The following is a 25,563-nucleotide window of genomic DNA, read 5'->3' on the forward strand; positions in this document are numbered from 1 at the left end:
GCGGATATCCTATTACTATAAGAGCTATAGTATAATACGAGTAAACTATAGAATATTACTAAATCTTACCCTAGCTTTGCCCTATATTCGCTAATTTAGAGCTAGGCTATAATTATTAATAGACCCCGGGTCCTTATATACGTCTACCGGACCCTCTTATACCTAGTAGCGTTTGATATTATAAAGCTCCCTTATTAGGACTTATTTAGAGTACGTATCCTAGGGTATTATATCCTTAATATCTACCGCGCCCTTAATAAGAAGTATATATTAATAATACTTAACTACTAGACCCCCCCGTAGAAGCTACTTATTACGGGGGATCTAAACTCCCGTTATACTAACTAATAGCCGGGGACCCCCTTATATACCCCTAGGAACTACCTTACTAACTAAATAGACGGCTATTACCTTACTATACTAAACCCTATAGGGGTCCCTATTTATAAAGCGGGTAACGTACTTAACCTAGCTATTTCTAACGTCCCCTTAGCCCGGACCTAAATTACTAACTATATATATATTAAATCGGACTATAATACCCTTATTATAACTATTCCCCTTTTTATTAGCTTAGGTAATACGCATTAGCTAAAAAAGAAGAAGCGGAGGATTAAACTAAAGAATATACTATAGTTCGTAAAGAGGGTTAGAGAGCTAACTTAGGTAATATATACTATATACGATACTATATAAGACCTCGATTTAGCTATAGAGAGCCTTAACGACGTACTTTAGTATGCTTATACTTCCTCTTTTATCCCGTGCTATATAAAGAGTAAGGGGACGAAGTAATAGGACGAATCGTATACTAAAGCTAATAAACGCTTTAAAGTAGTATATATAGCCGACCCCTAATCTCCTATTATAGCTATAGCTAATTAGTAGCGCAATAGTACTATATAGAGGGCTAAGGCCGTTATATAGGCTAGAATAGTCTCCTTTATTAAGAAGGATTTAGATATATACTAAATTATAAGTTAGAACCGGCCTAGGCCTTAGGTCTAATCCCCCCCTCTATAAGATAGTAAGAATATAGTTACCGAACTTACTAAAAAGGCGATGCTCCTCTAAAAGAAGCTCTTAGAGCGTGTAACTATAGAGGACGACGTATATTTCGACTTTACGATATGCCCTCGTTAGCTATTACTTTAAAATCTTATTATTTATTAGCGCGAAGTAGATAATACGGTACTTAGTATAGGGAACACTACCCTTAGTATAAATAATATTACGGTCTTAATATTACGGGCTTACTAGCTATATATTAATAACTACGTCCGTTATTTTTACTAGGCCTATCTCGTACTTAGGTACTACCCTAAGGCCTAGTAAGATATTAAAATAGTAATAATACTAAAGCCTAACCGGGATATATATACTTATAAAAGCTAGCGCCCGATCTTATTCCTAGCGACCCTAGGGAAGGGGCTAGAGCGCCTTATAGCTAAGAGGATATCTTATATTACTATCGCCCGAGGCGTATTTAACTTATAAGTAGCCGGGGCACTACCTAAGCGATCGGCTACGGATATAGCTAAGGTAATAGCCTATAATATATAGGCTACCTTTAATAAGAAGCTAGTTACTATTATTATTACGATAGATATTAAAAGAGCCTTCGACTTAGTACTATATAACCGGCTATATAATCGGCTCTAAGCATAGGGATAGCCTAAGAATATTATTACCTAGGTATAGTACCTTAACTAGTTATGCCGAGCCTCGGTCTGCTATAAAAGATATTAAACTCCTATATCCCCCCTTTTCTACGGTTTACTATAGGGGTTACCGATCTTATCTATCCTCTTTTTATTATATACTAAGTAAATCTATCGAATTAGCCCGGAGTCCTTTAGATTTAGCTATATTAATAATTATATAATACTAAGCGTTAAGAGGGACCTTACTAAGGCTACTTCCTAGGTATAATAGATTCTAAACGATACTATTACCTAGGATAGGGATAATACTATTTAGTTTAATCCTAAGAAGACCGAAGTCCTTTATTTTACGAGGCGGACCTCGCCGAGGGCCGGAGATATCGCCCCCCCCCCCTATTTACTACGGTAATAAAGAGATTAGACTATATAAAAAGGGTATTATAAAGTAGCTAGGTATTACTTTTAATAAGAAGCTGCTTTTTTATAGTTATATTACTAACTACCGAAGTAAGGCTAGGTCTATAGTTAGTTATATTAAAGGTCTTAATAAAGTCTTTAATAGTGCGCCCCCCGCTACTATATATAAAGCGATCTATACTATCGTTATCCCTAAGGCCCTATATAGCGCTAAGCTATAGTACCCCGGCCCGACCCGACCTATTTTTAAAGTTAGGGTTAACTCTAAGATACGTACCTAACTAGAAGTCTAATATAGGCTAAAATCGGTTATTAAGACCCTTTAAACCCCTATTAATATCGCCTTAAGGGGCTCCTTCTTAGTATAGCGGACTATACTAGTTATAGCGCTATTATATAAGGCGAGTACTTTATTAATAAAGCTTCTCTTAGACTCTTTTAAAAACCGCTACGCCGTTAGGCTTTTTATACTAAACTACTCTTATCCCCTAGCCTAGAGGATCCGTAATTATAAGCTATTATATAACTATAAGAACCCCTCTTATTTAACTACGCTTACTTAAGTAGCTAGTTAAGTCGAACGTCCCCCGTAACTAGCCTTACTACCCCGCGACTTCTTAATTATAAGTAACTTTAGTAATACCTAAGAGGTAACTAAAACGGAGGAGATATAAAGCTATTATAAATAGTACGAATCTCTCCTTATTACGTATATTATAGTTTATATAAATAGGTTATAAATAATTCTAGAGGCTACGGGCTTTAGGTATATTATTTACTAAGGACCGTAACTAATTTATCTCGGGTATTACTACCTCCCCCGGGCCGAGGTCTTTAATACCGAAATAGAAGGGGCTATTATAGGTCTCTGCGCAGCGCTAGGGCTTAAGAATAAGTTTATTATAGCTATTACGGTCTACTTAGATAACTAGGCTATTATTAAGTACTTAAATAGTGCCCCCCCCTTATCTTCTTAATATACTATTCTTAAGTTTAAAGAGCTTATTAAGAACGCTAGGGTCCCTATTACCTCCCGCTAGACGCCTAGTTATAAGGGTATTATAGGGAATAAGATAGCGGACTAGTTAACTAAAAAGGGCACTATTATAAGTCCCCTTAACCTACTTATACGCCCCCTAACTACTATTTATATTAAGCGTCGTACCTAAGAGAGATAGCTAACTATACTTCGGGGCTAGTAAGAGGATTATTAACTAGACTCCTATAGGGCCCTCGCTTTACTTATCGATAGCGTAGCGAGCCCCGAGCTAAAGTCGCTTATATAACGCTAGCTTTACTAGCTCCTCTTAGCTAGGTCCGGCTATAAGGACTATACTATATACTACTACTTATATAACTACGACGATACTAACCTCTACTACTTATATAAAAGGGAGAAGGTACCCGACTATATTTATTACTACCGTCTAGTTTCGCACAGGGGCACGCTATAGTTCGCCTGAGCTAACTTCGTCCGGCGTTAACTTAATAAAAACTAGTCTACTTATATTATACTACTATAGAGCTCCCAGTTCTTTACTAACATTTGCCCGAAATAAACTAATATTTATCGGAATTAAGTTAGCGCGTGCGGAAGTAGCTATAGTAATACTAGACCCGTATTTATTACTAAATAGTACGGTTATAGTAGAGGTCTCGGGGTGCCCCCCTTAGCCCTTATATTAATAGACCGACGCAATAGGACGTATTATATAGTTCGTATCCTAACTAACTATTTAGAGTAAACCCTTTTAAGCTAAACCCCCCTACCGTAATAAGTTTATTAATACGGCCGTTAGCTCCCCTAGCGGATATTAATCTTATAAAGCGAGCACGTCGATATAGCTCGTTTAACTAGGATATATAATAAGCTATATACCCCGTCGGCCCTGCGAAGCTTATATCTACGCATAGTAGTACTAATAGTAGTATTACTCTTTATTTACGTTATATTAATACTTTACTTTACTATATAATATATTATATTACTTTATAATACGATATATATTATATACCTCTTCCCCTTACTTTACTACTTTATACTATATTACTCTCCCTCTACTTACTAGAGGAGCTAGACTCTTTACCTCGGGCAGTGATACTTATTATAGCACGACGACGGTCTTTTTATAAATATATAAAATACTACTTAGTTAGTCTATTATATTACTAGCGCAATGCTCAAACCTCGCCGGGTATATTTACCCTAGGTTATAAAATATTATAGGGGGCTATGCTTAAATAGAAGGGTTAATCTTAGAGTATATAGTATATTATCTTATAGGAGGGTATTATATAGGCTCTATGGGGCACGGTATACGGTCTTATAATTTTAACGCGATGTAGTCGCCTTTCGCCTCACTTAAGGACATTACGGCGTAAAATGGTACAAACAAACAAACAAACAATAGCAACAATTGTGTTCTCAGATACCACCAAACATTACACTTGTCCTGCACTTCCAACTTAGGCAGCCTGTCACAAGGTTCAAGCTCGTCACCATGCCTCTGGAACGTGCCGATTTCGTTGGTGCCATATGGCTCACTACTCCTATTCTGGTCTTGTTGGGCTCCAAAACCCCGAGACACTTACGCTGGATCCTTTTGCTCCCTTTCGTGGGTGTTTGTCTACTTGTGGCTTTGGCTTTTCCCTTTGGCCCGGATATTGCAAAGAATTACACCTTTGGAACAGTTTGGGCACCAAACAGAACGTTCCATCAAGCTGATATCCTAATAGCATTGTCTCTTAGTCTTTTACGTCGCGTTGGTCAACTTCAACCTTCTTGTGCTCGAAGACCCTTACTTGGAGCACAAGTGGACACAACCCACAAGCGATGGGAAGAAACCTCAACAGCCTTTCCACTCTCTCGGTGCATGGGACCAGATAAGATGGTGTTTTGATAATGCCTTCTCTACCAGAGGTATTGGATGGAACTGGCGGACTGCAACTCTACCTCCAGCTCCTGCTCCAGGCACCTCCAAGACCGCCTTCCTCAGGCTATCGATGCAACGAATACTACAGCAATACATGAGCCATGACATTGCTGCTGGTCTTCTTCTGTGGCTGACTCATGATGGGGAAATGGGCGTCGTTGAGTTAGACTTCGTCTCCCGTTGCATCGCTACAGCCTGCTGGTGGGCCTCATCAATTGCCGTTATGGACATCGGATATCATATCGCTTGCATGATCGGGGTGTCGTCCGGGCTTTTTTGGACGCGCATCGAAGACGTCCACCCGGTAAACGGACTTTGGATCGAGTGCTACACCCTGAGCAGATTCTGGAACCGCACGTGGCACCAGAACTTTCGAAGGGGCCTGCAAATCCCTAGCAGATTCGTGGCCAGGAGAGTTGTCAGAGCACCTAGAGGGTCTATGCTCAGTCGGCAAACCCAATCGTACTTTGCATTCACCCTTTCTGGGCTGTACCACTGGGCGGCAGCAAAGATGGCAGCTCCATCTGAGTCTTTCACAAGAACTATCAGCTTTTTTCTGCTGATGCCTAACATCTTGCTCTTGGAAGATCTGGTCATTAGTTTTGCTCAGGAGAAACTCGGATGGCATGGATCCTGGTGGCGTGTTGTTGGACTTGTGTGGACTTTCCTTGCTTTGACTATACTCGGTACAGGATTTGTGAACGATTTAGTCGCACCTGGACTTGTGACCGCTTTTCCGGCGCTGCCAATGTCACCCACTTATTATATGCTGAACGCCATGGTCGAAAACAGGGGTTGAATCTGGTTGACAGCATTCATAACTGGGCAATCTATTGTACTGTTGTAGATGCGAGGATTTTTTGTAATGATCGTAGACTATATATAATGATTCTAGCCCCTGAGAACCATCATTTGATCTTGTGGCCACCAGGCACTAGCTCCGTGAACAGTCCGTCGCTGTCGTAGATGTGTCTGACCTTTTTCAAGAACTCAACGTTTTCAGCTCCATAGCTTGCGACAGGATCTTGGTCTTCCGCGGCATAGTTCATGTACTTGAAAGGATGATACAAACCCTTTTCCTTCGCCGCGGCTACGGATTTCTCAAGAACGCTCTTGATGCCGGTAATCACGACAGCATCGTCTTCATCACGAGACCATTCCCAACCAAAAGAACAGACTGGAAGTCACATGCATCAGCCCATAAGTAACATCTCCGTTATGGTAGAAGAGATCAGACTTACCAATGAGTGGTCCAGATTCTTCATCGAGACCCATCACATTTCCTCCGCGCTTGGATTGTGCCCCGATGATGTTCTTCGTCAGGGGTTGGATGCCCAACATTGGCGCAAAGCGTTCATCTTCACGCAAGCCATTCTCCACAGCCTTTTCGACCTCTGCCACAAAGTAGCCGGCCATCAGTCGAAGCAGATCCACATCCATCCTGAAGGTGGCTGTCGTGAACCGGCTCCGTATGCCCGCGGGCTCTGAAAGATTCAGCTCTTCAGCAAGGTCCGATAGTGACGTGACCCTTGCCGTTGTGACAACCTTGGGAGCTCCATATGTCTCGACATCGTCTCTGAACTTGGAAAAGATGGGAGGTTCCTCTCTTCCGAGCGTGTCATACTGCCCCACGGCCCAGGCGAAGTTGCCCTGCATGAACCCAAGGCCTGCAAACAATGAGACATGCTTGTCTGACGGGGCGTCGTGTCCGAATTCTACGAAGGCTGACGTGATGGCCGATGTCACGGATGGTAGCAACGGCCAGACGTGCAGGCCTCCCCACATGAGGCCTTGATCATACAAGTCTAGATCGAAACGGGTCACGACTCCAAAGTTGTTGCCACCGCCGCGAAGCGCTCGGTAGAGATCCGGGTGGGTGGAGTGCGAGACGTCGAAGATGCTGCCATTGGCAAGGACAATCTGGTATCACGTCAGTTTCTCGTGTGGCAAACGTGGATTCTCGCATTGCGATCCCGGTCCCGACTTACCTCGTAGTTGCGAACGTTGTCGCACGCCAACCCATGTAATCCAGACAAGTGGCTAAGCCCACCGCCCAGAAGCAATCCTCCAACACCAACCCCAGTCAGTCGGCCCCCAACAACAGTCTTGTTCGTCTTATCAAGCTCCTTGAAGACTGCCCCCCACTTTGCGCCTGCGCCTATTCGAGCTACACCGGCACTCGCGTCCACTTCGATATTGCCTAAGCCGGCCATGTTGACGGTGATCCCACCATGACTATTACTGAACCCGGGAATGTCCGAGTGGCCACCCCCGCGGACGGCAAAGGGGCACCCCGTGGAGCGCGATGTCTGCACCACGAGTGCGACGTCCTGGGCCCCACGGGCGTGGACAAGGCAGGCCGGCCGGACGGCCTGCTGCTGCTGCGACCAGTACAGAGATCCGACGTCGACTCCCGGCCCAGTGATAGGCTGCTGCTCGAACTCTGCAATGTAGTCGCCACCCGACTCGACGGATAGCTGACTAGATAGCGAGACGCACTATCGGTGTCAGGGGAGTGTGACTGACTGTCTCGACGGTGTAGCTGTACGTACCGCACTCTGGCATGAATTGTAGTCTGCTATGAGGCTTTTACTCGCTGCAAGGGGAGCAAGGAGGACGCAGGTCCAAGTCAAGGTCGATGATTGGCGCATTGTCGTTTGGTCTGACACGGTAGAACCAGGAAGTCTGAATACCGGAGAATGACGACAGTTGAGCCAATGATATTGGGTGCAATGTGGGCGTAATGTCGGAATCTGGCTGCCTGCTTCTTCCCAGACGAATCTGCTTCTAATTACTTGCCCATTATTCCAGCCCACGATTCTCAGGCTTAAGTAGGCAGGAAGAGGTCATGGTCGAAAGCCGCCCGGTCCAGATCCCAGCAGATGCATTCGAAGACTGGGCATGATGCTCTCCTGTAGACAACGGACTCGATTGCTCACCTGCATGTAAGCTTCACGCCCTTCGCCACATGTGTTCGTCCCATGAGTCCTAGTCGCATCCTCTTGCAAAGACCGGTCTCGCCCTATTAGGCCAGGGTGTCTATGTATGGAGGTGGAGCGGGAGTCGGGCCCGCCCCGTGTGTAACCCTGCAGGGGTACGAGGATCTCACTGCTTTCCATGCGATGCAGATGGGTGTCATTAGGATCTAACGTGCAGTAGTCCTTTCTTCAACGGCCCGACCCCTGGAGGATTCTGAAGTAGGCGCATCCTTCGCCGCGCAAACGGGTCCAATGACGGTGGGGTATTTACAAGAGCTATTTGCGGGTTTATCTTGCAAGCGAAGCATTGTGGCGTTCACGGGCCACGTCGAAATATTTCTGGCCGAAGCAAAAGATAGGATGGTACTCCTCAATAGGATAACGAAAAATATATGCTGTAAGCGCTAAATCAACGTTGTATCGACATTCGACAACAAGAACATGACCAATAGAGGGGCCGTTACACGGCATGTGTCACAAATCCTCGATCCATCCAACTCGTCTATCCCAACTTGGCAATCCCCTTTGTGCTTAGCTTTGCAAGGCACAGGCGGAGCATGGGGTTGGCTTCTCCTGTCAAACGCTCCAGTCGGTCGATTTCCGACTCCAGCTCCCGCTCAACGTCCCGCAAGCAGTCGAGCGTCTTCTCAAACGCTCCACACTTGCGTAGGCAGCTCACCAGATGCGCCTTGCTCTCTTTGGAAAGCGGAGAAGCGGTAGTCGTGGCTACCGTCGGTCGCTGCCTGAACACGCCAAGGATATGCCCGCGATATTCCGGGTGGTTTGCGAGGCAGTAGACAATGGGGTACGAGAACTTGCCCTCGTCCAGATCCTCGCAGAGACCCTTTTGGGCCGCGTAGTCTCCGAAGTTCATGTAGTCATCCCGGATCTGGAAGAAGCGCCCGAAGAGCAGGGTCAGCCGCTCGAAGTCGAGGCCTGATGTCTCCGTAGCTGTGCTCTCGGCCTGCATGACCCGTAGCAACATCCTGAACATGCCGCCGGTCTTGTGGTCAATCATATTGACGTATTCAGCCTCGGTAGGGCATGCCAGGTTGAACTTCCAGTACAGGTCCCAGCTTTGCCCGAGGTAGAGGCCTTCAAGCTCTTCAAGCACTGCTGTCAGTGCAGCTGGGCTGAGACTCTGAGCTACTTCCTGTACTGCCCGGACGAACATGAAGTTTGCGCTGTTGATGGACTGGGCTTGCCCGAAGATGACGTGGGCTGATGGGAGCCCCCGCCTGAGTGGAGAGTTGTCTTCCAGGTCGTCCAAAATGAGTGATGCATTGTGCAACAAATTTACAACTGACGTGATTGTCTTGACCGCTGCTGAAGGCACGTGTAGCCAGGTGTTGAGAGCATCAATCAGGGTGCCGCGGACACCTTTGGAAGGCATTCCTGAGATGTAGGCTGCCGGCGCATCCATGGCCAGGTTGGACGGTTTGTAATGGGGGTACTGGGAGACCGTCTGAATGTCGTGTTTTTGACACGAAACATCTAGGTCCATGCTTCTCTTTTTCGGAACAATTGGCTCTTGTTCTGGACTTGCCATTCCGTACTCTGAGAGTTTTCTTTTGACTCCGTTGCCATTGACAACAGTTTTGACACCATTTCCGTTGATGGTCGCGTTGCCCCCGTCACCGTTCGAGAGAATCTTGATGTCGGTGCTTTGAAGCTTGGTAGCAGTTTCATTAGCGATGGGCACCGTCTTGAACCCGTCTCCGTTGTGAATTTGATCAAGACCATGGCCGTTTTGGCCATTTGAAAGTGTTTCGTTCTTCCACGCGTTTTGTCTCGGACAAGCAGAGCACCAATAGTGGTTTCCTGAAACCGCTAGGCCAGCGCAATCAATCCATCTTCTCAACTTCAATGATATGTTGGGCCGAGCTGTATAGAGATCATCGCGGCGTTGACAGAAATCACTCTCTGACTTGATGATCCTGGATTTGACCGCCTCCTTGGCATCCTCAACGGAAAGTCCCATTGTTCGGGCAAACAGCTCCACAGCGCTCACAATCCTCTTGGATTGACCAGACTGGAGTTCTCTCAGTTCGCGCTCCCAGCTGAAGTAGTCATTCGCCAATAAAAGACCTTCAGTGGCCGCGTCAATGATGGGCTGTACGAGCTCATGCTCCGCTTCCGAGAGGGATATTCCTAAGCTGAATTGCAGCATGGGCCAGAAAACTCTAGGAGCTGGTTAGGATTGATTCCGGAGATGCGGAGAGGATTTGCTTACAGCATGCCGCCGTTGTCACTGCGGTATTGTAGATATTCTTCTAATGTCTCTGCCTCCTTGTCGCTGTTCTTCTCGCTGATAGCGAGCCAGACATCACGAAAGGCAGCGAGCATATTCAACCCAAGCTCACGGTCGAGGTTGATACACTCAAGCATGCACTGTGAGACGAGCTTCTTGGTTTTCATTGCCCTTGAGTCAGGATCCAAATTACTCTTGTCGTCTGGGTTCAAGGCAGCATGAAGCTCATCGTGCTCGGCTTGGGCTTCCTCGATGCTGAGGCCCTCCCCAGTGTCTGAAAGTTTGTCAGATTTCATACTGCGGACAGGAATCTGGAAGGTAAAACTTACCATCATGAATCAAGCCCAAATCCGAAAGATATGCCAAAACTCCTAGACGCTCGGGAATGGCTTCGGGGTAAATGAGAGGAGACCAATTGCCTACAGGCGAAAACGAGAAGTAAGTCTTCTTCTCTCGGCCATCTCCCATTTCCCTAGCCCAGTCTCCGACAAATCGCCGGCTGGCTGCATCAGCGAGGTCGTCCCGTGGATGAACTCGGATCGGAAGGGTTGTAAAGCAACCCGTCTCTCGAGCTTCCTCCGCCGGTACGTGTCTCGATTGGTATGGTAAGGGACCCATAACTGGCAATAGCAGGATAAAATGCTTTGCAAAAGTTCAGCTAACCGTCTCCGAAGATGAAATGAATATATGTGGGCAGCAGAGTCAACCACCTCGTTGTTCTTCCTTCGAGTTTAGATACTTGCATTATCCTGTGACCTTACTGGACTTCGTTGATAGTCGTTTGCCGCGTCAACAGCTCTTCCCGAATAGGCTGCGATAAGCCCACATTCTGGGCCTAGCATGTGGGTGGTTTTGGTCTCGGTAGGCTTAGCCGATAACGAGACACCATCACCATCGCAATGCAGGGTAGTTGACTTCGTTGTGGAGGTAGGGGTCTGGGACTTCGATGCTACGTAAACTTACATGCAGACTCCAGGCGCTTACGTGATAAGGGCTGGCAGAGGTGTGGCCCATATATTCGAAGCGCGAAGACGCGTGCCAATAGAGATCGGTGACTCTGTGTAGTGGACCCTGATTTTGTCAGTTTCTAGACGTGAGCAGAATCATGGGAAAGTCTGAACCTGTCTAGTTCCGTATGTTTAGACACCCATGCTCGTAAGCGCTAGTATAGAGCCCGGGTAAAGGATTCAAAGCCTGTAAAGGGAGGGGGCGATAGAAAGAAAGAAATGGATTTCAGAGGCCCGCCTTGCTTCGGTAGCCTCTGATCTTGTTCCACCGTGAATCAGTGTCCCCGAACTTTACCCCCAGTCCCCCCTTCAGCTTTTGATATGACACTAGCTAGCATTTACAGAGCCGAGGTACGGGAGAGCTCGCAAAGACCAACCGTACGCACGGGTTTTGGAATCAATCTCAAGAACTGACGTCCCATCTCAGCCCAGCTCCATCCAGTCTTGCATCCGCACTGACGACAATCACGGATCTACACCATGGCCTTCACTTCACCATTATCGACCTGGAGTTCGGGACAGCAATTGAGTCTTGCATTGGTTATCGTATGTCATACTCTGTGGAAGCGATCAAGATGGCCACTGTTCTGACACTTCTTTCTCTTCTAGTTGGCACTGGCTCTCGTGTCAGTCGTTATCTATGGCTGCTTCTTGCATCCTCTCCGCCGCATTCCTGGCCCATTTCTGGCCAAATTCTCTCCGGTTAGTCTCTTCTCTCGATATGTGCGCGAGTGACGGTTAAATGACGAGAACAGCTATGGATTATGAGGGCTCTGCACCGCATGAGATTCAACTCGGAACTGCAATCTCTTCATCAACAATACGGTAAGGCCCTCGGAATCAACGACCAAAGCTGTTTGACTGACGTTATTCGTCCGTTTCAGGACCTGTTGTGCGAGTCGGACCCAACGAAGTCTCGTTTGCTTCACTTGAAGCGGAAACAGCAATTTACGCGAAACAAGAGGATGGTCGCTTTTCCAAGGATGGGACCTTCTTGACGCTCTTCTCGGACCTCGTATTGAACGCTCCGACCCTCATCACCATACCTGACCCTACACTTCACAGGAAATTGCACAAGGTGATCCAGCAAGCCTTCACCCCTCAGGCGCTTGCAAGGCAAGAACCTATCCAGAAGCTGCATATTGACATGGCCATGTCCGAATTCGAAGAACTTGCCAAGAGCGGCGGTACCGTGGACATCGCTGACACGTTGGAGACGATGTTCTGGGAAATCATTGGTGATCTTGCTTTCGGCGAACCTCTCATGTCTGGAAAGCGCCGTAAGTTCAAAGCGGTGCCTTGGATATGCCGGCAGGAATAATGCTAACAGAGTGTCCTAGCTACTTACGAGTCATTGAAGCAGCTTGGTAAATCTACGATGCCCATGGTCGAAGCCTTGAGCTTTTTCCTCGCCCTGCCTGGGATTGCCCCAGTACTTGGGATTGCTAGAAGCCTCATCACAGCATTGCCGTTTCCGTCGCAACTCTCCAAGCTTGTGCCGTCTTCGAAGTTGCGCGAGTGAGTATTTCTGCAAACTACTTCATCATTGCGTGATCTAATACGAATTTTGAACAGCTGTGCCGAAAGGCAAGACGGAAGAGAAGACTTCTTGACCGCTATCATGGGCAGCGAGAAGCAGGACCTGACGCTCGACGCGGATGCATTCTTCAGTAATGCCATGGGGCTGACGTACGTACAAACCGATCTCCTCAATGCGACTTTTGCTTATATATATCACAGCCTGGCCGGATACCAGACAACAGCTACGACACTGTCCGCCACTTTCTACCACATCTTGCGCTATCCTGAGGCGTATAACAGAGTTTGCTTCGAGATCCGCTCGACCTTTGCCAGTGACGAAGAAATCACAGGAGCGCGGCTCGGCAGGCTGCCATTCCTGAACGCCTGTATCCGAGAGACCCTGAGGTTACTTCCACCCGCAAACGGCAAAACTGCACAGCGTACTGCTCCTTCATGCACCATAGATGGGGTGCACATCCCTGCCGGTACCACAGTCTCCGCTGATCTTTACACAATCCAAAGGTCGCCGGAGTATTTCGTAGACCCCGCCAGCTTCCGCCCCGAGAGATGGCTCGATGGTGCGGAAGACACCGAGTTCAAGGGGGACAACAGGACCGCTTATCGTCCTTTCCTCATTGGAAGTAGGGCATGTATCGGCAGGGAGATGGCGCAGCAGAGCATCCGACTCATTGTTGCAAAATTGCTTTGGAGATATGACTTTCAGCAGCTGGATCAGGACGGATTTGTTTGGGAGCGCGACGCCGGCAGTAGTCTTATTTACACGGACTACAAGATCATGGTGCATGTGATGAAAGCCAGCGGCAGATCATAACGTATTCGAGCATCATCACGCTGATTCGATGCCAATCATTGCTCTAGCGCCCTCCCAGATCTCGAGGAAACATGCCTCAATAGTATAGAGGAACCTCACGCTGACCTTTTGGCAACCGTAATACTTACCGGTGTCATGGCTTGAAAGCCTACGCTGTTTCCCAGCTGTGCTCGAATTCCGTGATACCAGAGGGTCATTGAACACATCGTATCGACGAAAAGACAGCAGTTCAGTCCATGGAGGCGAAAATGCCTCAGGCTGACTGGGGTTCAGTCCTGAGGGTGTGCGATATTTTCAAAAGATGGCGTTTCTCGTGTTGAGTAGGCTGTTCTAGCTCCCGCGTGGCGGTGAATGAGGCTACCAACGTCCCGTGCGGCTGCGGCCGCTACGCTGGCGCCCATGGAGATCTTTGCAGTAGCGCGAAATCTCATTGGCTTCGGATATACCAACCACATGCGTAAAGCGCTTGGTACGAATGGGATCAAGAGCTGCGATCGCCATGCTGCACATTCCAGGCAGCGATTTATCGTTCCATGGTGATAAAGCTATGAATACCTAACGTAAGGTCAGTCAGCGTCACGTTACACCGATGAGACCCAACCTACTCCACGTTAGCAAGGTGATCTCTTTGGGAATTACGGCTTTCTAAGTTTTCGATACACTTATGGATGTGAATACTCGGCTCTGAAGTCGGATACGTCAGATGCTGTGCCGCTTCTCCACATAGCGACTAAGACTCATGCAGTCATCCTTATGTCGGCCATGGCTGTGGGCCCTTGACTCGTTCCCAAAACGAGACGTACGAGAGTGAGTTGTGGGCGTTATTATTTTGGGGACCCCTGTCCAGGTCTCGATGCAAGCATTTTTGACGAAGATAAGGACGATGTACCATTGTACGTTGTAGTGTTGCAGCGCGTGACAGAGGCCAGCCTCCCGTTGACGTGAGATCGGACGAGCCGATAAACATCACCTATGGATGACATACGAAGAGTGGCAACTAGCCAATGAAGGACATGGTCCCGTTGGATACAAAAGGATATGTAGGCCATACTTCCAGGACGTGGACAACAGCTGATCTCCTTGGCTATTCGGTCCGTGGAGTGAGAATTGTTGACGATGGCAACTGGTCCTGTATGACGACCCATAACGCTTGACAATGAATATGATTGATTACCCTGAATTTGGACATTTGAGGGAGCAGAAGTAAGAAGGGAATTGTTACCGACATTAACCTTTGATAGAGCACCTAGGTTGTTTTGACTCATTAGTTGCCTGCCTTTTTCACAATACCTACTAGAGTGTTACACATGGATTTCCTCGCGCTCAGTCTTGTTCACAGGCAAGGACTCTGACGCAGTCCAGAGCTCGATCCCATTTCGTTTTTAAGTCACAAAAACACCCTTGGGTGTCTGCGAAACACTTGGAATTGTTGGAGCATCAGTCCAGTCATAGGTATCGCTTCTAGAATTCTTTATTGAAAGATGAAAATAGTGTCAACGCCCAGTTCTTGTTTTCGGATTCGGCTATCTCATTTAGTAAGTCAAAGCACCCACTTATGGGCCCCCCCCCTTTTGGGCCCCCTAATAAACATAGTATTAAAACATTGCCACTAACTATAATCAATTAATTAACTATCTTCTATTATTATAATAATATAGTTATTATTATCCCTAGGTAATTCGACCCCTACGAGTTAATTAGGACTAACTAGATAGTTATTAAAGTCCTCCTAAGCCTTTTATATATTCTAAATACTTACGAACTTAGTATTTAGGTTTATTAGTATACTTTTCTTTTTTTTAGGCCTTATATACTTAACCCTTATTTTTAAAAGTCGAATTTAGTACTAAGATATAGCTAAGTAGTAGGCCTATTTACTAAATACCTTTTTTATTTTTCTAAATAATAGTTATTAAGTATTATCGTCTAGACTAAGCTCTATAAATAGCTTTAAGTAGTTACTAAGCTCGCTAGCCTTTTTAGGAGTTAATTAGTTAATAATAGAAGTTATTAATACCTAGTTAAGTAGTTTATTAGTATTACTAATTATTTACTTAGCTTCTATACCCCTTTTAAATAGTATAATTTATATAAATAGGACTATTAAGTTAAGAAGTAGCTTAGCTATATTAGATAGCTATAGTCTAGTTACTTTTTACTTATTTTATATATTTAACGATATTAAACTAGCTAAATAAGTAAGTTAGTAATAACTTAAGAAGTACTGCTTTTTAATAATAATAGAATTATTTATTATATCCTCCTTACTAAGCTCCTTTTTATAATAAGATTTAATAAGATTAAAAATAGTTATATTTAATAATTAGAGGATATAAGAGGTATATAATAATAAGAATAATAAGTAGACGTTATTTTTATAGTACTCTTATATAAATTCTATTATTATATAACTCCTATACCTATTTAGTATTAATAATCGAGGCTAGTTTAGCTTACTAAGCCCCCTAATAAGGGGGGTCTTAGTTTATAATAAAAATACTTTTTTTAATTAATAAAGGGTAATCTTATCGGTCGTTTAGCTATTATTTATTATTATAAACTTTTAACTATTATAAGGGTTAAGTTAAAATAGAAACTACTATTATTATACTAACTTTCCTTTATAAATAATTAGTAGTTTAATAAACTTATTATTAATAGAGATATACTTAATAATTATTACTTAGGTACGTAAACTAGGCTCTTTTTTTATATTACTATAGCCTTTATTATACCTAAGACTAGCTTATTAGCTCCCTTACCCTTTATTATATTAGTCTTATTTATATTATACTTATTAGCCTATTTAATACCGCTAATCCTTAGTATATTAAGTAATCTAAATTATAATTTAATTATATTAGTCGTAGCTTTATTAATACGGTGCGAATTTATTAAACGACTTTTTTAAACCCTTATTAATAAATTCTTTTTAATAAAAGCGTTAATTTATTTCTTTTTAAGTAGTTTAGTATCCCCTTAAAATATTAGAACTTACTTAGTAAATTCTCTAACTTATTAATAAGTTAGTATAATACTTAAGGTATACTAAATTCGAATTTATTAAGCTAGCTAGTTTTTTTATTATAGAAGAAGCCTCTAAAGGTCTACGAATACCCTTACCTTTATTTAGTAGCTTTTTTTACGATTTTAAAGTATTACTTTAAGAACTCCGAACTTAACCGAGGCCCTTTTAATAAAGAGACCGTTTTTAATAATATTAAGAGCCCGTTAGAACTTATTTTTAATATATAAGATTATTATATATCGATTAATAATTATACTAAAAAGAAATATATTTAGACGATTTTTATAATTATTATAGTAGTTTATATATTAAGGGTAGGGTTTTAATCGGGGGGCTGGGCGGGATTTTGGGGGGGGCCTAAAAGGGGGGGGGCCCATAAGTAGGTGCTTTGACTTACTAACAGGCCTCGTTTTCGCCAAGGGCTGGATAGAATAAATAAGGGCCTAGAAATCCTTTAAAGTAATTGATAAGTCTCTAATATCTTCTATCTTTGTAGATTTTATAGAGATTGAAAGTATGCGATCTACAGTGGCTTTTTTCTATTTTCATTTAGATAAAGATACCCTTGATAATTTAGTGTATCTGTAAATTTTTAGTATTTATTATTATAATAGCATGAAGTAAAACTTTCTTTCGTAAACTTCTCTTATGTTATCCTTTCAAGATGAAAAACGTATAAGCACTTGGTACGAAAGATATTTCATAATACGCTGATGTTTTCTTATAACCCAGGGCCCTCAACATTTGGTCTAGTTGAATCAACCTAGCCAATTATGTAACGAGAGATAGACATGTAGCCTGTGACATGACGGGCGTATCCATATAATTATATATGGCAATTTGGTCACCAGCTAGCTGCAACAAATCGGCTCCAATGCATGTATGCACTCTCTGGTGACCTTCAATTCCAACAGTTACCATAGCTTGTGCTCGAACAAAGCTTCATGGGGGGAGGGGGGGTGCATCAAACATGCACGATGTACACAAATTTCCATGTCCGAGAGAAACCTTAGCTATAGAAGTAGATCGTGTTCGTTCCCCATCATTTTAAACTAGAGCCATGATCACTTCATGGCGGGTTCGAAGCTCATCCAACACTGTCAAACTCGTCGTCTTTCATTTTCGAACGCAGATCACCGAAAGTATTCTCGCATATACTCTTTTCCAGACAACCGTACGGGCAAGCATCAAAAGCAGAATCGGAGTTTTAAGTATGTCCTTCAAGACTTTGGCCTAGTCAAATGGAATTGGTCGTCACATAAGGTCGATTGATGTTCTGAGTAAGGCCTAACCCGTCCTACCGAGCACTACCCCAACCGCTTCCTGGGAGCCTCCAATGAATAGCGTACCCCAGTTCATGTAACGTAGCTAATCCAGACTTTAGCATGGAGTGAAGCGTGCTGTCATCGTTGCTATGGCTTGGCGACAAGTAGGAACTTGGAATGCTTCCACTTTCTGAATTATCCCAACCGATATTGTTCCCATCAACGGAAAATCCAAGTGTTGTAAATTTGACTTTTGGCAAGCCTGCTCTCGATGATATATTCGCTTGTCACGTTTTCATTCCAGTCTATCTCTCTAAGTCGGTCTTCTTCCATATCACCCGCAGACAAAATGGACTCTCAGCCGAAGCGTGGTCGGGCCTTCCTGAAGCTCTAGTCAGTACCCAAGCCTTCTCCTGGACAATTTTGAATCAGACGTCTAGGACTAAGGAGCTGAGCTGGTGTAGGGGTAGACTCTGGCCCAGCACACTCTCTGCTGAGTGTGTCTCTGAGTCCATCTTAGGCATCGAAAAGATGAATGTGTGCGAGATTAATATCTGCCGTATCAACACGAAGATATTTATCAGCGGTGGTGAAGTATTGGAGTTGAAGAACGAGGTGGGAATGAGCTACACCCTGGGAACAGATCAAGTATTGATGATAAGATTCTGTGGGAGGCTCGCAACGACTAACCCCCCATCGGGTCAATTCGAACCTATCTTTCTCAGCTCCCAATCGGTAATCAACCATGATTACTAATTTCAAAGATGCCATTACGTTAGTGAACAGACAATAGTGGTGTGCAAATTCGCACAGATTGTGTGCTGCTTTCCCACCGTTCGCTCATCATCGAGTTTCGGCGAGGGCATGCATCCCCGGATTCCTGCTGATGCCTCCCCTCAGTGCTCACAGAATAGGAGAAACATGTGGCATTGGTGAAGCCTGCGAATATGAGTCTGTTGTATCTACGCTATGCGATTTGCTTGTAGCAGAGGCGTGGTCACGAGCCTACATCTGCATGAGCACAATGTGACCTTTGGCCTTGATCCTAGCGCCTCCATCACGCCATCACAATCTTGTAAGCTGCTCCTGGTAGTCTTTCGGTGCATTCGGCTTACCGAGATAAAGAGAAGGTATTCAGCAACCGTCGGGCTTTCGGTATCTTATCTTGGTCAGGCATGGCAACATTTCCGCATATCCCCTCTCTGAGGCGCAGTTCTTTCTGAAAACTTCACCGAAATTACAACCTTTAAGAAGTATGTTAGTGCGTATGTACAGATTACAAACTGTTTATCATCTTCTAAGAGGCCTCCTATAGTATTGGGACCATGGAGGGGACTAGGGGTTGATGTGGTGGTGAAAGGAGGCTTCTGAAGCACTCCCTCCTCATCTGACTTGGCTCTGAATATATTGATCTTACGGCATGGGAGAAGCTCCGTTCCTTAAAGACCTTGAGAAATGGGGCTTAACACTGGTCACAAGTGCCCTACTTGTCAGGATTGGCTTCGTCATCATATTCTTATAGAGGGCTTGGCTACCCCGGCATGACATGAGCACAGGAAGTTCAACAACACCGAAGCCAAATATAGTGTATAGTCAGTGGTCAAAGTCTGATTGAAGATGATCGAATTTGTGTGTATTATACAGAACATAAGTTACTTCATGAGACATTCGAATATGGTCTTGTAAACCTTCCGATCTGCGACTGTGGTCAAGTTGAACACCTCCGTCACAAACTCAGACTCCTACGACTTTAATGCGAAGAACGCGGATAATGCGTGCTCAGAAGAGCTCGCTCTAAAATTCGCAATACTGTAATAGGGATAGCGATAGCAGAACGCCCTGCCGGATGGAGCCATTGAGAGCAACGCTTTGCGTCTTGAGTATTTCAGACCCGCCATAAGGAGAAGCTCGACTGTGCCATCAGGCTGAATGAAGTCCGAGACCCGGAAATTGAGACTCGTTTTTCACGTAGAAGCGTGTGGTCAAGATAATACCTGGTAAACAGATCCTCGAAGCATACACTATTCGTGATATATCGGGTGGGATCACATTCTCCAGTGCTCGATGGTGGTTTTCTAGATCTACTACAGCCAAAAGGAAGTAGTGGTCTAACTCATCATACACGCCAGGTACACATCCAAATGCAACTCACGTTCTCGGCGAACACCAAAAACTCAAATCAAGCTTGCAAAACGTCAAAAGACATACAACACCAGGGATTCGCTGGTCGTCACCGACCCAACTACTAGTCTGGCCCTCACTGGCTTATCTATGGGAGAGCGGACGGGATCCCGAGTTCTCCAGTGGGTGTGGTCGTATGTGATGGTCCTGACCAGTCGGACCAACCAAGGAGGGCCGAGTCCAGGGGAGAGGTGCCGCGGAGTCAAAGGTTGACGATGCCCAACAAATTCCCGACTAACAACGAGAGAACATCATGTAAAGTTATGACTAATACTTTCTTCGATCCTACGCCTGACCTCAAAACGCCGCTCCCTCCTAATGCTTCTATGTGTATCGTTTCCGGGTCTTCCGGACTTCATTAAGAAAAGGCCGTAAAGGGTATGATTTGGAGAACACGAAAGGAAAAATCGGAAAATAGACACAACGCTCCACCGGCTCTGCTCATTTCCGGGTAAACCGAGAGAAGAAACTCTTCTTCGGCTCCTTGTCCTTGTCTTTCTCCTTCTTGAGACCCCTCGACTTGCTGGCCTCTTCTTGAGTATTGAGCTGCGTCGTGTTGTCGTTCATGACCTGTTGAGCATGCGAGACAGTTCCAGGGTGAGGACCCGGCGGTGGGCCCGCTGGTGGACGTGGTGGTGGCGGCGGTGGTGGAGGGCCCGGATGACCCGGAGGCGGCGGACCGGAGGGCGGTGGACCCGGAGGCGGCGGTAGCGGAGGCAGTCCGTACTGATACTGCGGCGGATACGGGTTCTGTCCGGGTGGTGGCGGGAACGTATACGACATTGGCGGGCCGCCAGGGGGCGGTGATGCAGGTGACGGCGGCAGAGCGTAGCTTTGTGGTGGGGCCTCGAGCATCGGTAGCTGGTTCTGCTGCTCCTGCTTCTGCTCGTCTGAGAAGAGGTCGATGACCTTGCCGGAGCTGAAGAGTCTCTCGTACACGGCGAGCGTGGTGCCAAAGTCCTTGTGGCCGTCGACTTTGACGGCGTCGAGGAGCTCCAGGACGAAGGTTTGGCAGTTGTTGGTGATGAGATTGTAGGCGGGCTGCCGTGACCTGATGCTCTGAATGACGTATTCGCCTGCGCGACGGATGGCGTCGTCGTTGAAAGTTGTCTCGCCGACGGTGAAGGTGCGCCATTCTTCGCGCTTATATCGCTCATTGGTGTAGATGACGTGAAAGCTCTCATCCTGGATGGGGTGGGTTAGGTCATGAAACGGGAGCGATGAGTGAGTGAGATGAGAGGACTCACCATCCACAGCTGGTGGGCGTAGTCGCCGACCAGGACAGCCCAGTGCTGAGTGGGATCGGGATACTTGTTGATCTTTTCTGTAATCATCTTCCCCAGACCCGTTTCTTCAGCGAACCACTTGCCGGCGAGGCCTCCGACGGGATGCCAACCGACCTCGACGACACGTGAGGGGCCATTGATGACGGGCTGTGTGACTGGGACGACATTGGGGGTCTGGCCCAAGCCGACGGCATGCTTTAAGGCGAGTTCACCTTTGTTGTAATTCTTCTTTCTGTCATTGAGTCAGCGCAATTCCCTCAATCATTGACGGTGAGCATGGCGGTGTAGTCAAGCGATGGTTGACAATGAGGGGTTGGAGCCTCGTAGGGCTGGAATGGGGGAGGGGTCGCAAGATGCGTAAAGTGCATAAACTGGGAAAAGATGACGCGCATACAGGAACTCTCCCACTTTGTCCCGTTTTCTCTTCCCTTCCTCGTCGGATCCCGGTTGTGACATTGCGATATCCCAACGGCGCGGCGCGGGTTTAATGGGGTCAAATGTGTGTGTGAAGTCGGGTTGCGGGGGGAGGAAGGAAGGATTAAGTGAGCGCCGATAAGCGGCCAATTTAGCTCCGGTGCAACAAGGAACGGCGAACAGTGACAGACAGGTAAATTGGTGTTGTTTGTTTGTTGGTTGGATGGGGGCGTCAGATCTTGGAAGGGGAAAGGGGAAATAATTGGGGGGGAGCAAAGGCTGGGCGTCTTACAAATGGGAGGCCTTTGGACGGGAGGACGGAGTACACGGCAAGTACGGAATTCGACCATCAGAAAACAACAAGAAAAATAAAACCAAGGCAGAATAAACACGATTACCGATTGCGAAACCTGCCATACGACCACAATCCACTGCCTCGATCCGATGGGCCTCGATGCCCGCGGGTTCGGGCTGACCGACACGTGGAGGCGCATTAACAATTTTTTTTTAATCTAATTTCCAGCTGCACCGCGCCTCAGCTTGACCAATCAAATTCACGATGCGGCATCGAGCTGCTCTCTTCGGGGGCTAAAATCCACGCGGCCAAAGCGGCGCAGGCCTTGTTTTTTATTTTTTTGCAACCACAGCAAGGCACAGTTGAGGCCGGAGCACAGCTGAGATGGGATGCAACAAGTAACAGCAGCAAGCCGCGGGTTCCGTCTGTCCAGCACTAATTGACCTCATGCACAGTCAACGGGCCGGTCCGACAAGGCTTCTTTCAACCTCTCAATGCCATTTGATTGTTAATGAAGGACCGTTGAGGACTGCCTTTGCCGCCTCCCGATCGGATTTTACCCATCTCTTGGCAGGCACCCGTTTCTCAGTCTGGAACTCAATACGCGTACTCAGTACGACAACTCTTGCGCTCATATGAACGAGACGAAGGGATTTCATAGGACTGCCCCCTCGCTCATAATCGTTCCATTGCTGTGAGCCAAACAGTCCAGGACCCGGACATACGGCAATGCATGATCGGCCATTATGAGATGGAGCAAAAGCATCACATCTGTGCAAGCTCGGGCCCGTCGTTCACAAGTCTAGTCGTCATCCTTTTGGTGAGACTCGGCTGGCGATTATAATTTCATCACTTGATCTCCCGTGAGTAAAGATGACCACCTCTCATCAACCCTTATCTCACATGAGCCTTAAAATGACTCAGCATGCTTTTTGTTCAGATGATGTATGCTTCCTGACGTTCAGCCATCTGATCACTGAGCTCATGCCTGTCTACTCACTCTCGTAAATTCAGCGATATATTTGGTGAAATTGTCTGCATACGCCTTGCGAGAAGCTCAATACAATCTTGTCGCTACTGTCACTGAGTATGCTGTAGTTCATTTCGGATTCACAGGGATGTCTTTTATCATTTGTCTGAATGAGCAAGTCCGATACAGAGTTTCAATGACTAGACTCCCGGTTCCTGACCGCTGATGAGTAGCTTTTTCATGTCATAGATGATCGAAAACATCTTATTCATCATCAAGCTTCGAACATATTGAAACTGTGAGACCATGACAACCATCATCGAGAGATCCTCAACGTTAAAAGATGTGCCACCAAATCCCATCCCACGATAAAACACATAGACACTTCTCTCGCATCTAAGTAATCCAAGCCTCAACAACCTTCTCAGCTCTCATCGCATCCTCCAAAATCGCCTTCCGCCTCTCCTCCCCTCTCGGCACAAACTCAACCTCAAACCTCTCAGGCCCCATAACAAGATCAGAATGAAACCCAGTCTCGATACTCGTATCTAGCCTCTTCCCCCGCGCAGGGACAACATCAAATTCCCACGCCAGCTTCGCAATCGTCACCAAAATCTGGTTCTCGGCATAGTCCAGCCCGGGACACATCCGCCGCCCCGCCCCGAAATTATACGTCGGGTGCCTCTTCTCCCGCTCCGCCGCCGCCGCCAGCTCCGGCCGCACGCCCCACGGGTTGTCCATGTATCGCTCCGGTAGGAACTCGTCCGGCCGGTCGTACCACGCTTCGTCCTTGTGGATCCCGTATGTGTTTGTCAGGAACCTCGTGCCTTTGGGAAATGTGTAGCCGAGGTAGGTGTCTTCATTTGCGAGGACGCGGGGGACACCCGAAGGCGCAGCGGTGCGCCAGCGCATGGCCTGCGTGATCGATCCTCGTTAGCTCTCGACTCCGGCCAGCAGAACAGGGAAGACTCACCTCGTTAAAACAAGCCCTCAGATACTTCGCCCTCCCAAGATCCTCAAACCCAGGCGTCTCCCCAGGCCAAACCTCATCAACCTCCTCCTGAAGCCGCCTCTGCATCTCCGGATATGCACCCATAATAAGCACAACAGTACTAGTAGTAGCAATCACAGTATCAACAGCAGCATCCAACGTCCCCGCCCCCAAAACAGCAAGCTCATGACTCCCATACGTCGGCCCCTTCCCCGCGACCTTACTCGCCTCCCCCTCGCGAACCATCCTCGCCATAACCGAATCCGTCTCCTTCCCCCTCCTCCCGCTCGCAATCTCCGCAGCCTGCGCTTTAGCCCCGTCGAGCATGTGGTACATCGTCCCAAACATCCCCTTCTTCAACGTCGCCGCCTCCCGCTTCCACCCGGCGAGGAACGCGGGAAGGTACTTCATCACGGGGAACAAGTCCACCGGCGGCGCTCGCGCGGCCGTGAGGAACCGCAACCACATGTCCTGCGTGGCGAAGTACGTCTTCGTCGAAGCGACTTCATCGCCCTCCGCGACACGCTGCCCGCTCATCACAGAAAGCGGCGTAGCAAGAGCCCAATGTCTCAAGTGCATATGAAACTGCCCCGGATCGTCCAGAATCATCTTCATCAGCAAAGCAGCATGCGCCTCCTGCACCTGAACCACACGCTTCAGCTCGCTGGGGCCAAACAAGTGATTCCGCAGCGCCGTGCGCAGCTTCTTGATATGATGATCATTATTCATAAACAGGATCGTGCCGGGGTTGATGAGCGTGCTCGTGATGTACGGCTGCGGTCTGTCCGAGTATATCGCGCCTCGCTTCTCGTACAGTTCTCTGATGTGTTCTGCGCTAGAGAGGATGACGTAGTTTTCGGTGCCGATTTTGATGCCGAAGATGTCGCCGTAGGTCTTGCTCCATTCTTGGAACTTGAAGAAGGCCTTTTTGGGCGGGAGTTGGAGGGCATTGCCGAGGATTGGAATGGGAGGCGGGCCGGGGGGGAAGTTGGGTGGTCTTCGTGTTTGGAGGACCCATTGGGTGAGGAAGTAGAGGAGGACTACGGCGGGGAGAATCAAGACGGCCGGGGAGCCGAAGAAGCACATGAGGCTCATGGTGGTGGCGATGTCTCTTGTTGCGGAAGAGCGAGTCGTCAAGGAGAGAGGGATGCGATCACGCGATCATACAATGTGGTCAAGGGCAGAGAGTTGAGAAGTCCTCACACGTTGTCCCTCGGAAAGCAATCTACCCCTCGTCAACCCTCTTTTTATGCTTATCCATCCCTCTCGGCAACCTAATCGACATGATCGCCATCGAAGCTCGTGTAACCTTCGCCAAACACCTACTTGCGCGGCTCACGACATCTCACTCGCATCATATCGTGACATCGGCACTCTTCCCCATACCCGACTGGACAAGACCGATGTTCCCCACATAAGATGACCGTTGTGATGACCGTTCGACGTTACAGCAAGAAGCAGGCTCATTGAATGTACATTGTGTCTCAACGGTCGATCCGCCGTTGGGGCACAGTTCAGTTGGTCCAACAT

At 46.8% G+C, this 25,563-nt stretch overlaps 6 protein-coding genes across 6 annotated transcripts; 2 read left to right on the forward strand and 4 right to left on the reverse strand.

The window, feature by feature from the left end:
• Window positions 1-4,582: 4,582 nt before the first annotated feature.
• Window positions 4,583-5,813, forward strand: CLUP02_16176 (uncharacterized protein; the record flags this gene model as incomplete). Its single annotated transcript, XM_049295100.1, has 2 exons — window positions 4,583-4,771; window positions 4,818-5,813. 2 exons carry the CDS (start codon window positions 4,583-4,585, stop codon window positions 5,811-5,813), a joined length of 1,185 nt encoding a protein of 394 aa, XP_049152247.1.
• A 109-nt stretch (window positions 5,814-5,922) lies between these two features.
• CLUP02_16177 (FAD binding domain-containing protein) lies at window positions 5,923-7,665 on the reverse strand (the record flags this gene model as incomplete). The annotated part of the gene is made up of 4 exons (XM_049295101.1): window positions 5,923-6,191; window positions 6,256-6,934; window positions 7,003-7,512; window positions 7,567-7,665. The coding sequence occupies 4 exons, from the start codon at window positions 7,663-7,665 to the stop codon at window positions 5,923-5,925; spliced, it is 1,557 nt and encodes a 518-aa protein (XP_049152248.1).
• An 829-nt stretch (window positions 7,666-8,494) lies between these two features.
• Window positions 8,495-10,861, reverse strand: CLUP02_16178 (geranylgeranyl pyrophosphate synthase; the record flags this gene model as incomplete). The annotated part of the gene is made up of 3 exons (XM_049295102.1): window positions 8,495-10,175; window positions 10,226-10,517; window positions 10,573-10,861. 3 exons carry the CDS (start codon window positions 10,859-10,861, stop codon window positions 8,495-8,497), a joined length of 2,262 nt encoding a protein of 753 aa, XP_049152249.1.
• An 869-nt stretch (window positions 10,862-11,730) lies between these two features.
• Window positions 11,731-13,603, forward strand: CLUP02_16179 (benzoate 4-monooxygenase cytochrome P450; the record flags this gene model as incomplete). Its single annotated transcript, XM_049295103.1, has 6 exons — window positions 11,731-11,796; window positions 11,860-11,952; window positions 12,006-12,075; window positions 12,135-12,530; window positions 12,591-12,768; window positions 12,826-13,603. 6 exons carry the CDS (start codon window positions 11,731-11,733, stop codon window positions 13,601-13,603), a joined length of 1,581 nt encoding a protein of 526 aa, XP_049152250.1.
• Window positions 13,604-20,518: 6,915 nt separating this feature from the next.
• Window positions 20,519-22,127, reverse strand: CLUP02_16180 (uncharacterized protein; the record flags this gene model as incomplete). Its single annotated transcript, XM_049295104.1, has 4 exons — window positions 20,519-21,262; window positions 21,325-21,595; window positions 21,758-21,932; window positions 22,070-22,127. The coding sequence occupies 4 exons, from the start codon at window positions 22,125-22,127 to the stop codon at window positions 20,519-20,521; spliced, it is 1,248 nt and encodes a 415-aa protein (XP_049152251.1).
• Window positions 22,128-23,438: 1,311 nt separating this feature from the next.
• Window positions 23,439-25,128, reverse strand: CLUP02_16181 (cytochrome P450; the record flags this gene model as incomplete). The annotated part of the gene is made up of 2 exons (XM_049295105.1): window positions 23,439-23,957; window positions 24,016-25,128. The coding sequence occupies 2 exons, from the start codon at window positions 25,126-25,128 to the stop codon at window positions 23,439-23,441; spliced, it is 1,632 nt and encodes a 543-aa protein (XP_049152252.1).
• Window positions 25,129-25,563: the final 435 nt, after the last annotated feature.

The sequence above is a fragment of the Colletotrichum lupini genome, chromosome 9, assembly GCF_023278565.1.
Source record: "Colletotrichum lupini chromosome 9, complete sequence".
Lineage (NCBI taxonomy): Eukaryota > Fungi > Ascomycota > Sordariomycetes > Glomerellales > Glomerellaceae > Colletotrichum > Colletotrichum lupini.